Raw genomic sequence first — 13,555 nt, 5'->3', positions numbered from 1 at the left:
CAAGGGTCACTCAGTGTGTAAGGGCCTGTTCACATGGAGGTGAGGGACCTCAGGTAGGTGAGGTACCCCGCCTATCCGTTGTCAAAAAAAGCAAGCCTTCACATGCAATATTTTATAGCCCCGTGGGGCTGGGGTGAGGTTTCCAAATGCTTTGGCGGAATGTTCAATCTAAAGATAAATCACCCCAGTCAGACGGGGTACCACGCCTTCAGCATTCACATCACATGGAGAAACCTCACCCCACCTAAGCAGGTTACCCGACCCGGTTGACTGGGCAACCCGCCTCGGTCAGGTACCCCACCTCTCATATGAACACAATCAAGAAAAAAAGAGAAATTGTATGGAGAGATTGGTTACCCCACCGAGGCGGGGTACCTCATCTACCCGGGGTCCCCCACCTCCATGTGAGCAGGCCCTTACTGAATATCACTAGCAATAGTTTTCACTACAACTGCCCCCGCCTAAGATATTATGAAAGGCAGTTGTGATACGTTTAAATTTATGCTGAACATGTCGCCCCTATTTCCGATTGGCGTCTGACAATCGTCGCCTCTGTTTCCGATTTGTGTCCGGACAAATCAATTTCTGAGCCAGGCAACTCGATTTGCATCACATCTCCTTCAAAGCTAGATATGCTTCCATGTTTGATTTTTCAGTCGCTAACCCAAACAGCATTTTGGTTCTCTTCGAATTTCTACTTTGTGACTCCTAAACACCTCGGTCGAGTAGAACAATACCAATAGCACTTGAGCGCCCGTTTAAGCAATACCGATACCACCTTGCGCGCCCGACTGAGGAAATTGAGATTAATTTCCCCTACATTATCTACCAATTTATGCATTTACCCTTTTTACGAGGGGACTTCTAGTTTGCCTCCTCGGGTTTTGGCCTGCGGGGTCAATTACTCTAGGGATTTGCGCTGGCTATCAAATGTAAACTAACACCAAACAGGTCCTGTAAAACTTCTGCTTTCAAATTTTTATTTTAATATGCTTCATACAACTAAAGGGCTATGCATTTATCCCTTGTGTAACCTTAGTTAATACAAGTATATATATATATATATACTTCCTAGCAAAATCTAATTGCCATGGAGAGTGGCTAAAAATAAATAACAGCCACCACAAAGCTGCACTCTTGCTCGGCCTACGAATAAAGAAAAGAATTAGTTATAACCGTGGATCAAATGGAATTTCAGTGTTTACTTTCGTGTCCGAGTCAGGCCGTATAACCACCGATTTATATTCTCTATTCTCCCCCTAAGAGGCATTGCCGTAAACTTGCTGCGCAATGGTGAAAATTTTCCTTACCTTTCTAAAAGACTTGATGCTTAGCAGCGACGGTAACTTCTAAATCGTCATCACTTTCATCGTCGCCATCGTTGTCACCTTCATTTCCATCATCAGAGTAATTTCCATCACTGTCAAGAGTCGGTTCTCTTTTGCTGAGCGAAGCCAAATTTGCCTTACACCTCTTACAGACAGCTGAAATTAAAAGGGAATTGTTCGACATCATCATAGAAAGAGACTTTCACGTAGAACGACTTTTTGAAATGAAAGGTTAAGAATCCCTAGAAAGTATTTTTATCGAAAAAACGAAGCGCACCAGCTGAGATTTTTACTCTGGGATTTAGAGTAAAATTTAAGCGAAACGACCATGTTTTAGAGGAGCTTCATGTGGGGGCCCCTAAATTGTTTGGAAAAGCAAAAGAAAAATATCAACTATTGGTTTTTAGAAGGTCAGATGGTGTACTTTTACGAGATATAAAAGATAGTCTCCCTTTTTTCGTGTTCTTGCTTTGCGAGGCTGCTGAACATTCACAAAATTGGCCGATTTTGAGGGTGGCTCCGAGCCCCATCTGGGCAAAACCAGACAATGCTCAATTTCTCGAAAAATAAAATTCGCTGAAAATTTTTAACTCCATTTTCGAAAATACTTTTATATAGGGAATCTTTTGATGAAATAAAATGGAGGTCGATTTTTTCGAACTGTCGGACGAAGTTTGATATTTACAGGCATCGGCTCTTAATCGATAAAGCGAATCATGCGGAAGCTGTTTTCTTACGATCGAGTGAACAAACTGCCGCCTGAGGTCGCTCGCAGGACTGCTATTGGGTTGATGGTGGGTTTAAATGAAATTTCAATCTGACCTCCTATCTTTGTCAATTAAGAAACCGAGAAATTAATTGAAAAATGACTCCAATCGCGTTGGATCTGAAAAAAAAACCACACGGGAAGGAAGCCGCCCACAATGGCAATAAGGTTAGGCTTTTTAATTGAGAATTTTTTTATATAATTGTCTTAAGCCTTTTATCGGAATTCCCAGACAAATCCTTACATTTTTTCCGCCAGGTATAGATACGCCTTATTTAACGTCGGTAATTCCTTTACCCTCTACAGCGAGGGTATTCTCCCAGGTAGCCGACGGTGCCCCCAGTTTACCTCCCTCTTTCCATCAGTGCTCCGTTTTAAGGGTATTTAAAGCAACTTAGGCTACACTGAAAGGAAAGAAGTCGAAACAAGGACGTGAGATCCGGGGATCGTACTCAAGACCTCTAGCACCAAGGCCGGGCCAGGCTTTCCCTCTCACTGAGCTTGAGGCGCCTGTGGTTTTTATTTAGTGGAAACACTGACCAGTTAATGCTCGTACCTTGTTGCATTTCTTGAAGGTTTATGCTAGTGACCTACATCAGATACATACTTTGTGTGAGAATCAAAACTTGTTCTTCACATTTGCATCTCTTGTATGTGTGTTGTAACAATTTATGCCCCTAAAGTCTTCTCCAAAAATAATCATTTACGTAAGGTTTTTGGCATTTTATGTTCATTCCTTTCCCCTTGTCCAAAAATGGTGGTACCGTGAAACTGTGCAATTTTTCGTACAACTTGTCTCGTAGCGCCATTGCGAAACAAGTTGCACGAAACATTGCGCAATGTAACATACCTTACAACGGGCAAAAATCGTTGCAGAAAGTAAAACTGAGTTCTACTTTCCGCAACGGCTCTGGTAACGTTGCAAAGACATTTTCAAGCTTTGCGCAGCGTAATATATTTATGTCCTGCAACTTGTGTCGCAACGGTCTGCAGCACCAACAAAAGAAAGTCATGTGATCATCGAAAACGAGACAAGTTGCAAGAAACGTTACTTAGTGTAACGCCCGTCAAGTAATGTGTTTTGCTGTGTGAGAACTTTCCTCGAAACAAAATTGCAAGAAAAGTTGCTAGAAAAACTGCACTTTGTGATAGCGCCAAAGGTTTCTGATCCATCTTTGACACACTTTTCCAACCTCTGATTAGTAAATGTAAACATTTTACAAGACGATGTTAAAAGAGCAGCTGCTATCTTTTGAGAACCCAAACAACTTTTGGAGTATTCACTAGAACATATTTTTGGTGTTAAAGTTTGGAATTCACCAGATTTCTGTGGAAAACAATTATAAAAACTACTCTCAATATCAATCATAAAATCAAGGATTTCTCCTCTGCTCTCTTTAACATTTCCACTGTTTTACACTGAACCACTGGCTCACTTTGCTCTTTGTTGTGTGATGTCTGTAATTTTTAGCACTTGTTTATTATTTTTTTCGAATGCGTGTCTAGTAGCCTAATACGTTTTAGCCTTTTACCTAATCAACTTTCATATTTACATGTACCTTAAAATTTTTTGAGTCAATGTTTTACTTCTGTAAAGGCTTCCATTTTTAGTTCATTTCTGGATATTTGTAATTAATAGTATTAGTAAAATTAATGTTGTTGTTTTTGCTGTTAACCTAATAGCAGATTGTGTTGATTATTCTACAATAGATCCTGTACAACCAGAAGCAAGTTGTGCCAATGTTGTGTCAGCAGCTGGCAGAAGCAGCACGCACAGTCTTTATGAGCATGGTAATTTCTTCAGTGATAAAAATCACTGAAAGGAGGTGTCTGGAACTTGCTTAAGGAGGCTCGAAAGGGTTTTTCGTTGCTACAGTGTTTGTGAAACACTGTAGCAAAGATACAAAAGAAAGATACCAAAGAAGGATATTTCATATTGTAGGCAAACTATAAATATCTTTGCAACTCTATTTTTGGGTAATACTTTAAGGGCACTTATGACGTCATATCGGTTACCATGGCAACACGCCAGGTTCAAAAAAAAAAAAATCCTCTAAATTTCAGTTCTTTAAAATTATCTGAAAAACTAAGTCGATGACCTATCGTTTTTATTTCTTTGGTAGAAATCTCCCTAAATTCTTTAACTTCTTAGAGAGTATGACAAAAAGTTATCCAGTAGAATTTAAGATATATCGAGAAAAGGCGTTTTGCAGTTCACAAAAAATTGTACTAGATAACTTACCCCGAAACGTTTTTATTTGAGGTGCCATCGTGAATGATACTTGCATGCAAAAAATCAATATAGGTCACCGAGCAAAATTTCGAGATAAAGACCAATTTTTTTCCGCAGGTTTTATTTCCGGTTCGCGCTATTTTAGGGATGGACCATTAGAAAAGGACCATTAGAAAAGGGGGTGGGGGATTTTCAGCTGGTACGAATTTTTTTTTTCGCGCACTGCTTGTGCAGGAATTTTTTTTCCAGGAGTAACCCACTGCACGAATGTATTTTTTAGACATATATTGCTTTTTTTAACAGTGAAACCTGATTCATTATCTATGTTTTCGTGAGACTATAGAGTTACGCAAGCAACACATCAGACACACAATTGACTACAGAGCAGATCAATTTACTCTCTCGAAGTTTGAAATTCATTCCAACACCTGTCATGAAAGAAAACCAGATAAGGCGCCAGCTAATTTCAGACTTCACACAATTTGCCAGAAGGATGCGCCTTCAATATATCTATCATGACCAAAATACTGAGGACCATTTCATGTGAAATCCAGTTGGATTCCACCGATTCAACAGTCAGTTGCTCTTAAGACTTACTTAGAAGAAGTCAAAATAAAGCTTGCAGAAACTCCACTGGTTAAACCTAAAAATAACCTGCCACCCGGCGAGCAACGAGCTTTCAAGGAGCTTATTAACAACAAAGAAATTATTCTCAAAAAAGCAGATAAAGGCACAACAACCGTCGTTATGAACAGAGAAAACAAAATTAATGAGGGACAGATATAACTGGATGATAGAAATAACTGTCAGCCACTAGACAAACCAATGGTTAGAGATACATTCCAGCAAGTTAAACACCTCATTAACTCTCTTCGTCAAGCAGGGTGCATAGACAAAATGACGGCTAAATGGTTTGTCAATGGGGAAATTAAGTTATTAACGGAACTTTACAGTCGCTATAGGCCAAAGACAAACAACTGTATTTGTCATCACCCCTGGACTTGAACTCAGTGACATCACCCGTAGTCGGGATTAAAATTGCATGATAATTGCACTGAAAATAGTGAGTAATGCAACGTTAACCCGATGTTTCAGTGGCGACCAAACAAACAAAACAAGGGCAGCTTTGTGAAGTAAAAAGAAAGGTCTCTAATGATTGAAATTACACAGGAAATAAAACCATCATTGATCTTCTAGGATTTCCCAACCTTCTGATCAAGACAGGGTAGGCACCAGTTGATGGGGACCTCAAAAACGTCGCAACCAGCTGAATTCAGCTGGAATCTTTACCCTTACTGCTGTCCTACCTTTCTCCACAAAGGGAGTGTTAGCAATCTAAAGAATTGTTTCTTGGTCGCAAATGACTGTTTGAATTTTATCACTTACGATTTTGCGCATGTTAAGTCCGTGTTTAATGCATTGAATTGGTCTCGCCGAAAATACGATTGGCTTTCATTCCGGACAGCCACGTGCATGTCACGTGATTTCATGCGAATCTAACTCTTGCATCTCTTGCTGAATCCTCATGCAGGTCATTGCATTCAAAACGATTCCAAAACAGGTTCAGTTACATTTTTGGGTATCAGTTTTCAGAATTTCCTAATTTTTACATTTAAGTAAGTTCATATAGAAGAAAGAGTTATCACCGCCTAAGAAAAAGAATTGTAGAAAATGGGTAGGTTTTGTAGAATGTGTTACATTTATAGTATTACGAATAAGAAGTTAGTTTTGTTGTATTTGCTATCTCATTTCCAAGTATTCGTAAACAAAGAGACACATCTCGGACTTCTCGCTTACAAGTTAAGCTATTGCTTGGGAGAATAGATACTTCAGGCTTAGATAAAACTATGTTCAAATACCTTTTCAGACCGTAGAAAAATTGAAACGTTGGATGAAACTGTTACAAACTATTTTAGGTGCATAGTAAGTGGTGCTGTTTCAAGCCGAGTGGGGTACAACCATAACCAAGTTAGTCAAAGCACACGCAGAAAATCAAATGACTCTTGCTTTACATACAGCCCGTACTAGTCCTTAGTTCAGGAAAAACCGTGCTTGTTCAGTTACAGGTTTCTTTCTTAAAAAAGTGGTGCAGGATAACTGATCATCAAGGGCTGATTTTCACTAGCATAAGCACAGGCAGTATCTTCAAACTGCGAAGAGTCGCGAACCTTGTTACCTTATTTAGTTAGATCTTCGTAAGATTAACGACAGATCATTAGCATCGCATTTACGGCAAACATCGGGCTAAAACTAGAGATAAACAAAAAAATCAAGAATCTTGTTTCGTTTACTCTCATTTCTTGCCTCTTATCTGCAGATATCAGGCAACTTCTCAATGGAGAAAGACCACTATTAAAGACACGGACAAGAAAATTTTCAAGCTTTCATTAAAGACGCTGACTGGCGGAAATGCAGCTGTATTCAAACTTTTGGAATTCCTCGGCTGAGATTGGCGCACGAAATCTTCGGTTTCCGAGAAACAACCAAGACTCCTGATAATACAAACGAGTGGGACTAAAAAGTAGTAAACCAAGTCCAACAACATTTGCGTCCATATCCGTCTCTTCTGTTTAAAAGATTGACGTGTAAATAAGGTATCCCTTCACTATAATCAAAAATCTGCTTGGAGCGTTTTTGATCCTATTTCTTCCATTCCTAAACAACAATAAATGATCTGGTCACATGCAGCTACGCAAAGTCAGTGGAGTTGCAACGACCAAAAGTTAGTACTTACGGCCTTCGCTTAATTGACTATGACATTCCTCCGAATTTGCAGTAAGCTTTCAAATTGACTGGGTTAGGAATATCTCGGTCTCCTTCCAAGCAGCTTTCCGGCAAAATTATTCCAAACTACAACTACTTGACTATCCCAAATGACTGTGAAAGCAATATACAAATTGATACCTGCCTTGACAAACAGCTTTTGATGGCGTTTTTCACATGTACATGGGTCACCAACTGGCAACTGTTAGGTTCAAAACGGGATGAATCGTTCACCATCACAGAAAAAAGGACAGGTCCCAGCACTGTACCCTGTGGAACCCCGCGATTGATGTCTAAGAATTCAGTTATATTATCATCTACTGCAACCCTTTGTTTTCTATTACTTAGCAAATCTGTTAACCAGTTTATAACATATGGGTTGATTTCAAGATCTTTAACCTTATTGCAGACAATTCAATGTGAAACAGTGTCGAATGATTTAGTAAAGTCAAATGAGAAAACTCTAACACCGTTAGATTTCTTATCCAAGGAGTTCAACCAGTAATGCTGGCATTTGATCAACGCCAAGGTACTGTTACAGTTCTTTTTGTAGGCAAACGTTGGTTGATTTTGTTATATCTCCTGAATATTAATGTACCTGTACGCCGTTCGCTATGTTGCCTACTAAAGTAAGTCAAGAGCTCATCAAGGGGAACCTCTATTTCCCATACTTTGGCCAGGAGTCAACCCTTCCCCGAGTACATTTATTTATAGAACGCCTCCCTTGGGAGATTCAGCAAGCCTACTGTTGTTAAAGCCAATCGCAACAAAGCTATCTCATTGCCAAGTTTGAGTTTACACTGAGGGTACACTTTTCGATCTTACTTCTCACGCTTTTACCCCAATACACTACACAGTTTTACAAAACGACCGACACATAAGTTTCCATATAGGGTCCCAAGATATACAAGATAAGACCGAATATGTAAATAAGGGCTCAATAAAAAAATTAAAAGTTTAATAATTAAGAATTATTCACCTCAATGGGGGCAAATTAAAGATGGATAGAATATCCTTCCCGGCAGCCGAAGTGAAAAGGAAAGGCAAATTTACCTCCGAGTCAGCCAATCAGAATGCGCGGAAAGCACTATTCACGTATATACTAATTCGATACCAATACTTGTTATCGAGCAACTATTATTATCGCCAAGTCCCAATGTGAGGGTGGGTCGTTTGTTTTATGGAATAGTTTAAAGCAGTGTATTGCTGTGTAATCATGTGTGCGTTTGGAAATTAAAAAGTTATTACTCGGCAGGGGTAATACTCCGTTTAAGGCCATTTGTGTTTTTTTTTGACAAGATCATGTTAGTCTTGTAAGAGATCGATACTAACAGTTCGCCACCGTGTTATTTGACTCCAGCTCCCACTAAAACCCTAACAGTTCTCTCGAGTCCTTTGGAGCATCCTCCCAGTACAAGTAGGATTATGTTGTGCTGGTCTATGCGGTATCCTTCGAACTGTTGTCTTAGTTCCAGCCGCAGGGGAGTTTACTTCTCTGTCTTATCCTGGTCTTTCGTAGCTGATATAGATTCGTGGATTGAGCATCTGCTCGTACAGCTCATAGGTACCGCAAATCACATGTGTTGGATAGGACGTCAGGCAATCAGCTTCCCTTGTCAACTCTGACTTAGCACGTCCTCCTTCAGCTTTTCTTGCTGAGCTCGTTTCAACTGCTGTTTCATTTTTGTACCTGGGATCTCATGTCCATCCTCAGTACAGCATGTAGGGTTAGGGTGCACCAAATTTAGCTTTATTCCGAACTCTTCCCCATACTTCATAGAAACCTTGACAATAGAACAATGTCCTAGCTTTACTGAGCGGTCTTCAAACTGGCGCGCCAGCAACATGATTGGATCCTCGTTCTTGAACAGGTCGAGTGCACCTTTGATCTTAATTGCCTTGTACACTCGGCTTTGACGGATCGTAGACCTCGTCCCTTGCAAGATGACATGCAGCGGGTGCCTTCCTCCTTGCTCTACGACGATCTTGCGCATCTCACAATCAATACGTTGAAGTTCTGTGAAGGAAAGGCGTTTTGTCCACATCAAGTAAGTTAAGGCAGGTAAGGCGTACCGATTGGAGGCTACGATGCGATTGAAATCAGAGAGTGGACTGGACCATATGATGGACATTCTGTTCAGGTACACCTCGGCGGCGAGTTTAAAAGCTATCTGATCTTTTTTGTCTTTTGCTTAGAAACGTATACTGAGCTCCCTCTTCTGGACATTTGATCACTGATGCCTCGTCGAATGCTAAGCTCTCGGCGTCCTCTACCTTCACTCCTCTCTTGATGTGTACAACAGAGCACTTCTTCGGAATCTTAAGATCTTCGATGCACAACAAATGCGTCACTTTGGTATCAATCGGCTTTGAGAGTCTATATCCTTCATTTGCCTTGAGTTTCCAAGAGATGGGATTCAGGCAGATAGTATTTCGGCGCGGACATAAAGAATCCCCCTGAGGCAGTCCTCTTCTAAATTGGATACTCTCCGACATCTCCATCCCCACTTTAGTTCTTATAACAATCCTGGTTTTCCAGGCCTTAGAGAGCTTGGTAACCACTCTCGCTAGCCACCTTGCGAATCGATGTATCGACATCATCTCACTCAACCACTCGTGTAATTCCTCAGCTCCGCCTCTATCAGTCCGTACACATCCAGGTACTCATCCATGTAGGTCTTAAAAAACAAGCGGTGAACCATTTATAAACTGTATTCAGACATGTTATTGGTATTTGGTTATCGCTGGATACCGCTCCTGGTTTGGGGATCAGTGTAGTCTTTCCTCCAGTAAACCACTTGGGAAAGTCACCTTTCAGCTCAGAGATGTATTTGAAGCAGTGCGTCACCCCGTGGTGGAGAGAATGTTTCCACCATATACATCTTATCCGACCCCGGGGCGGTACTTTTTCTTTCGCATTGTTTTATTATTATTATTATTATCTGCAGTATACACGTATGGATGCTCTAATGTTAAAAGTACATAGGGCGCAAAGCGTAGCCTATGTCCTCTTACGGAACATAAGTCTCTATATAAAGGAGCGTTTTAAAATAATAAAATACATTCTATATATATATATATATATATATATATATATATATATATATATATATATATATATATCATAACAATAATAATCCTTAAAATCCTAAATCCTAAAATTCTAATTTAAATTTAAATTTAAAAATAAATAAATAAATAAATAAATAAAAAAATCCTTAAAATTTTCTAACACTCTATAATTTCTAAAGTTCGTAAGATTATTTGACGATGGCCTTGAAGGCCCGCGCTATGTTAAGCGAACTTGAGATAATAGCTTTCTGCATCCTTCTGAGAACCTCCCTTCCTCTAGCGCCCACAAGTTTCTTTATTGTTTTCTCTAAATCTTTAGACCAACCGCCTAGCACATCAATCACTACGTTGCACTGTTCCACGACATAGCCAGGGTACTGCTTCCTTAACTCCCAGCGCAGTGGAGCATACTTTTCCGTCTTCTCCCTCTCCTTTTTCCTACGGTTGTCTAACCAGGGGCAACTCATTTCAACTGCCCAGACTCGTTTCCTCCTGTGATCCACAAATCTGACGTCGGCATACACTGTACATCCCAGTAACCTTGAGCTTCCGGAGATTCGTACACTGGTTTGGGTCCCACTAACGAGTACCATGGTGGTACTGAGTCCACTAGCTGCAGGTCTTTACACACCTCAAAGAACAACACCTTAAGTGCAGCGTTGTGTCGCTCCAAGTACTTGGACTGTGCTAAAGCAGGACATCCTGCAAGAACATGCGCAAGAGTTTCTGCAGCGCCTCCGCACAACCTACACGTGATCTCTCCTTGTGAAGTTCCTGTTTTGATCTTTGTATACACTCTAGTAGGGGTGAGCTGTTCGTAAAGCTCCAGTACCCCGGTAATCGTGTGGGTGGGTGCTGAGGGCCACTCCCGTAGCCAAGCAAAACACTCATCCATGCTCAGATCTTTGTCGTGCCACCGTGCACACGGAAAGCGACCATGCCACTGCTCGCTCTCAATCTCTTCCTGTACCTTCTCCGTCACAGTCCTCTTCAAATAACCCTTAACTTTCTTCCCTAGAATTTCTGTATCCGGAGCTTGGCGCGGGCTGCATGACGGTTTCGGATAGTTCAAAGTCAAACCCGTGTCCAGCTCCTCCGCGTACTTGCATGCCTCCTTAACCAACGAAGTGAATCCCTTCTCACTCGCCCTCTCTTCAAACTTCTGAACTAACCTCATGGTAGGATCTGTATTCTCATACAGCTTAATTGCAGATTTGATTTTTGTTAGCTTGTATTCTTGCTCAATTGCGCGTAGGCCACGCCCACCCTTGTCCCTGGGTAGATACAACATAGCCGTCGAACTTAGCGGATGCTTCCCTCCGTTCTCACATATTATCTTTCTCGCCTCTCTGTCGATCACTCTAAGCTCTGTAATAGGCCAATGCTGAGTCCACATCAAATAGGAGAGGACTGGAAGAGCAAACTGGTTACTTGCAGTCACACGGTTGGAATCAGACAGGGGGCTACTCCAAATTAATGACAACCTTTGCAGGTACACCTTTGCCGCACATTCCAATGCCAGCTTCTCATCCTGCATCACAGTCTTGTTATTATTATTATTATTATTATTATTATTATTATTAGTTGTAGTAGTAATATTAGTAGTAGTAATAGTAGTAGTAGTAATAGTAGTAGTAGTAGTAGTAGTAGTAGTAGTAAATAAAGCTGAGATTGATCTAAAAATAACTCAGTCTGTAGAAACGCCGTTCCACAAATACAGTGAAGTTGGCGCTCTTAGTTAGGGACTCCTTCCTTGCGATGACGCACAGAAATTGTTTGCGGGTATCCAGTGTTCCCCGAGTCTGCTCGCGCTAGGAAGAACGGGAACGAGGCTAATCCCGGAAGGGAAGAAGCCTCCCAGGCTCCCCAGGCTTCGTTGAAATCGAAAGAAATTTCGAAGAGTGTGAAAAGGGTTTATACTCAAAGGAAATGTAGTCAGTTCTTCTTTTATTTCGATGGACTTTCGCTGAACTGTTCAACTACTTGCACATCCAAACAGTGCAGGCTTCCAAATTCTACGGCGATACGCTGCGCTAAGACCTGGCGAGTGGGTGTATTAAAGTTGGAGCGAAGATTACCTTTGACTGTTGGCCAAGTGTATGTATATTTAATAATATTGTTAGAGCTGTGGCGTCGATTAGAGTCGTTCTCAGATAATTATTTGTCCTCATCGCGGTTCTGTCATGACGAAAGTATAGTGTCACGGTTAAAACTCTGGGGTGGCCGGGTCGCCCGTGGGGGGACTTTTAATAAGACGTACTAGCTAGGAACCTAAAATTTGAGTATGCGACTACGATCCAAAGAATTCAGCCTGATATATTGTGAAGTGTAAAGTTGAATTAAAAATAGAATAGCAAGTTGTTTAATTTGGCTACGTTTCAGTTCTTTTCCCAACTTAATTTCACTGAATCCTGCGAACTTTTAGTGTTTAAGGTGGCTCAAACCAGTTTCATCACTTTAAGGACGTTTTTATTAGAAGGGTTATAACTACTATACTGTGTCACGTAACAGCAATGTTTTGAGCAATTATTGCTTAACAAAATGCACCCAGCAAATAAACTATATGCCCGACAAAAGTCATTTGATTATCATTATCAATACACAAGATAACACGGACGTATACGGGCGTTACTAAACACAGGAACGGAACGGAACGGAATATATCGGAATAAACCGGAATATGCCGGGATGAGGCGGAATGACACCGGAATGAAACGGAGTGAACAAGAATGGTACCGGAATATATCGAAACGCGCCGGAATGACACCGGAATGACACCGGAATGAGGCGGAATGACACAAATAAAGTGGAATAAACCGCAATATTCCGGAACAAGGCGAAATGACTCTGGAATAAAACAGAATGACACCGGAATGAGACGGAATAAACAAGAATGGTACCGGAATATACCGGAATGAGGCGGAATGACAACAGAATAAGGCATAAACCATAAGGACACCAGAATCAAGCTGATTAGCGTCGACCGGAATGACAAGGAACAAAAAGTAATTTTTATCAGTCTAGACTGTGGAAGAATAGTTTTTGCAGAAGAGAGAGACTGACAGAAAAAAAAATACATTAAATACATTATATCTCCATCACGTGTGGGTCGTGGGAAGCAGGCAAGCAGCAGCGGTAATTAGTTGTGGTTCGCTGAACTTGATTGTGATTGGTCAATACACAACCGACCAGTAAGAATGAAGTAAAAAGGTTCACGGGTTTTCTGACTCGCACAATGAAAGCCGCCTCCGAGATCCATAGACAAAAACAATTAGAATAACATTCTGTTTCTCTTGCTACTGCATTTGTTCACGAAAAAAATAGTACTTCCACAACAAATAATTATTCACTTAGCGAAGGATAAACCTGTCAAATTTTTCTCGTGATCAAAGT

At 40.8% G+C, this 13,555-nt stretch overlaps 1 protein-coding gene across 1 annotated transcript; it reads right to left on the bottom strand.

The window, feature by feature from the left end:
* Positions 1–10,625: 10,625 nt before the first annotated feature.
* Positions 10,626–11,699, bottom strand: LOC138021222 (uncharacterized). Its single transcript, XM_068868079.1, has one exon. The coding sequence runs from the start codon at positions 11,697–11,699 to the stop codon at positions 10,626–10,628; it is 1,074 nt and encodes a 357-aa protein (XP_068724180.1).
* Positions 11,700–13,555: the final 1,856 nt, after the last annotated feature.

The sequence above is a fragment of the Montipora capricornis genome, chromosome 10 (genome assembly GCF_036669925.1).
Source record: "Montipora capricornis isolate CH-2021 chromosome 10, ASM3666992v2, whole genome shotgun sequence".
In the NCBI taxonomy this organism is placed as follows: Eukaryota; Metazoa; Cnidaria; class Anthozoa; order Scleractinia; family Acroporidae; genus Montipora; species Montipora capricornis.
Note: the sequence above shows the minus strand (reverse complement) of the source record. Positions and strands in the feature narration are given on the sequence as shown.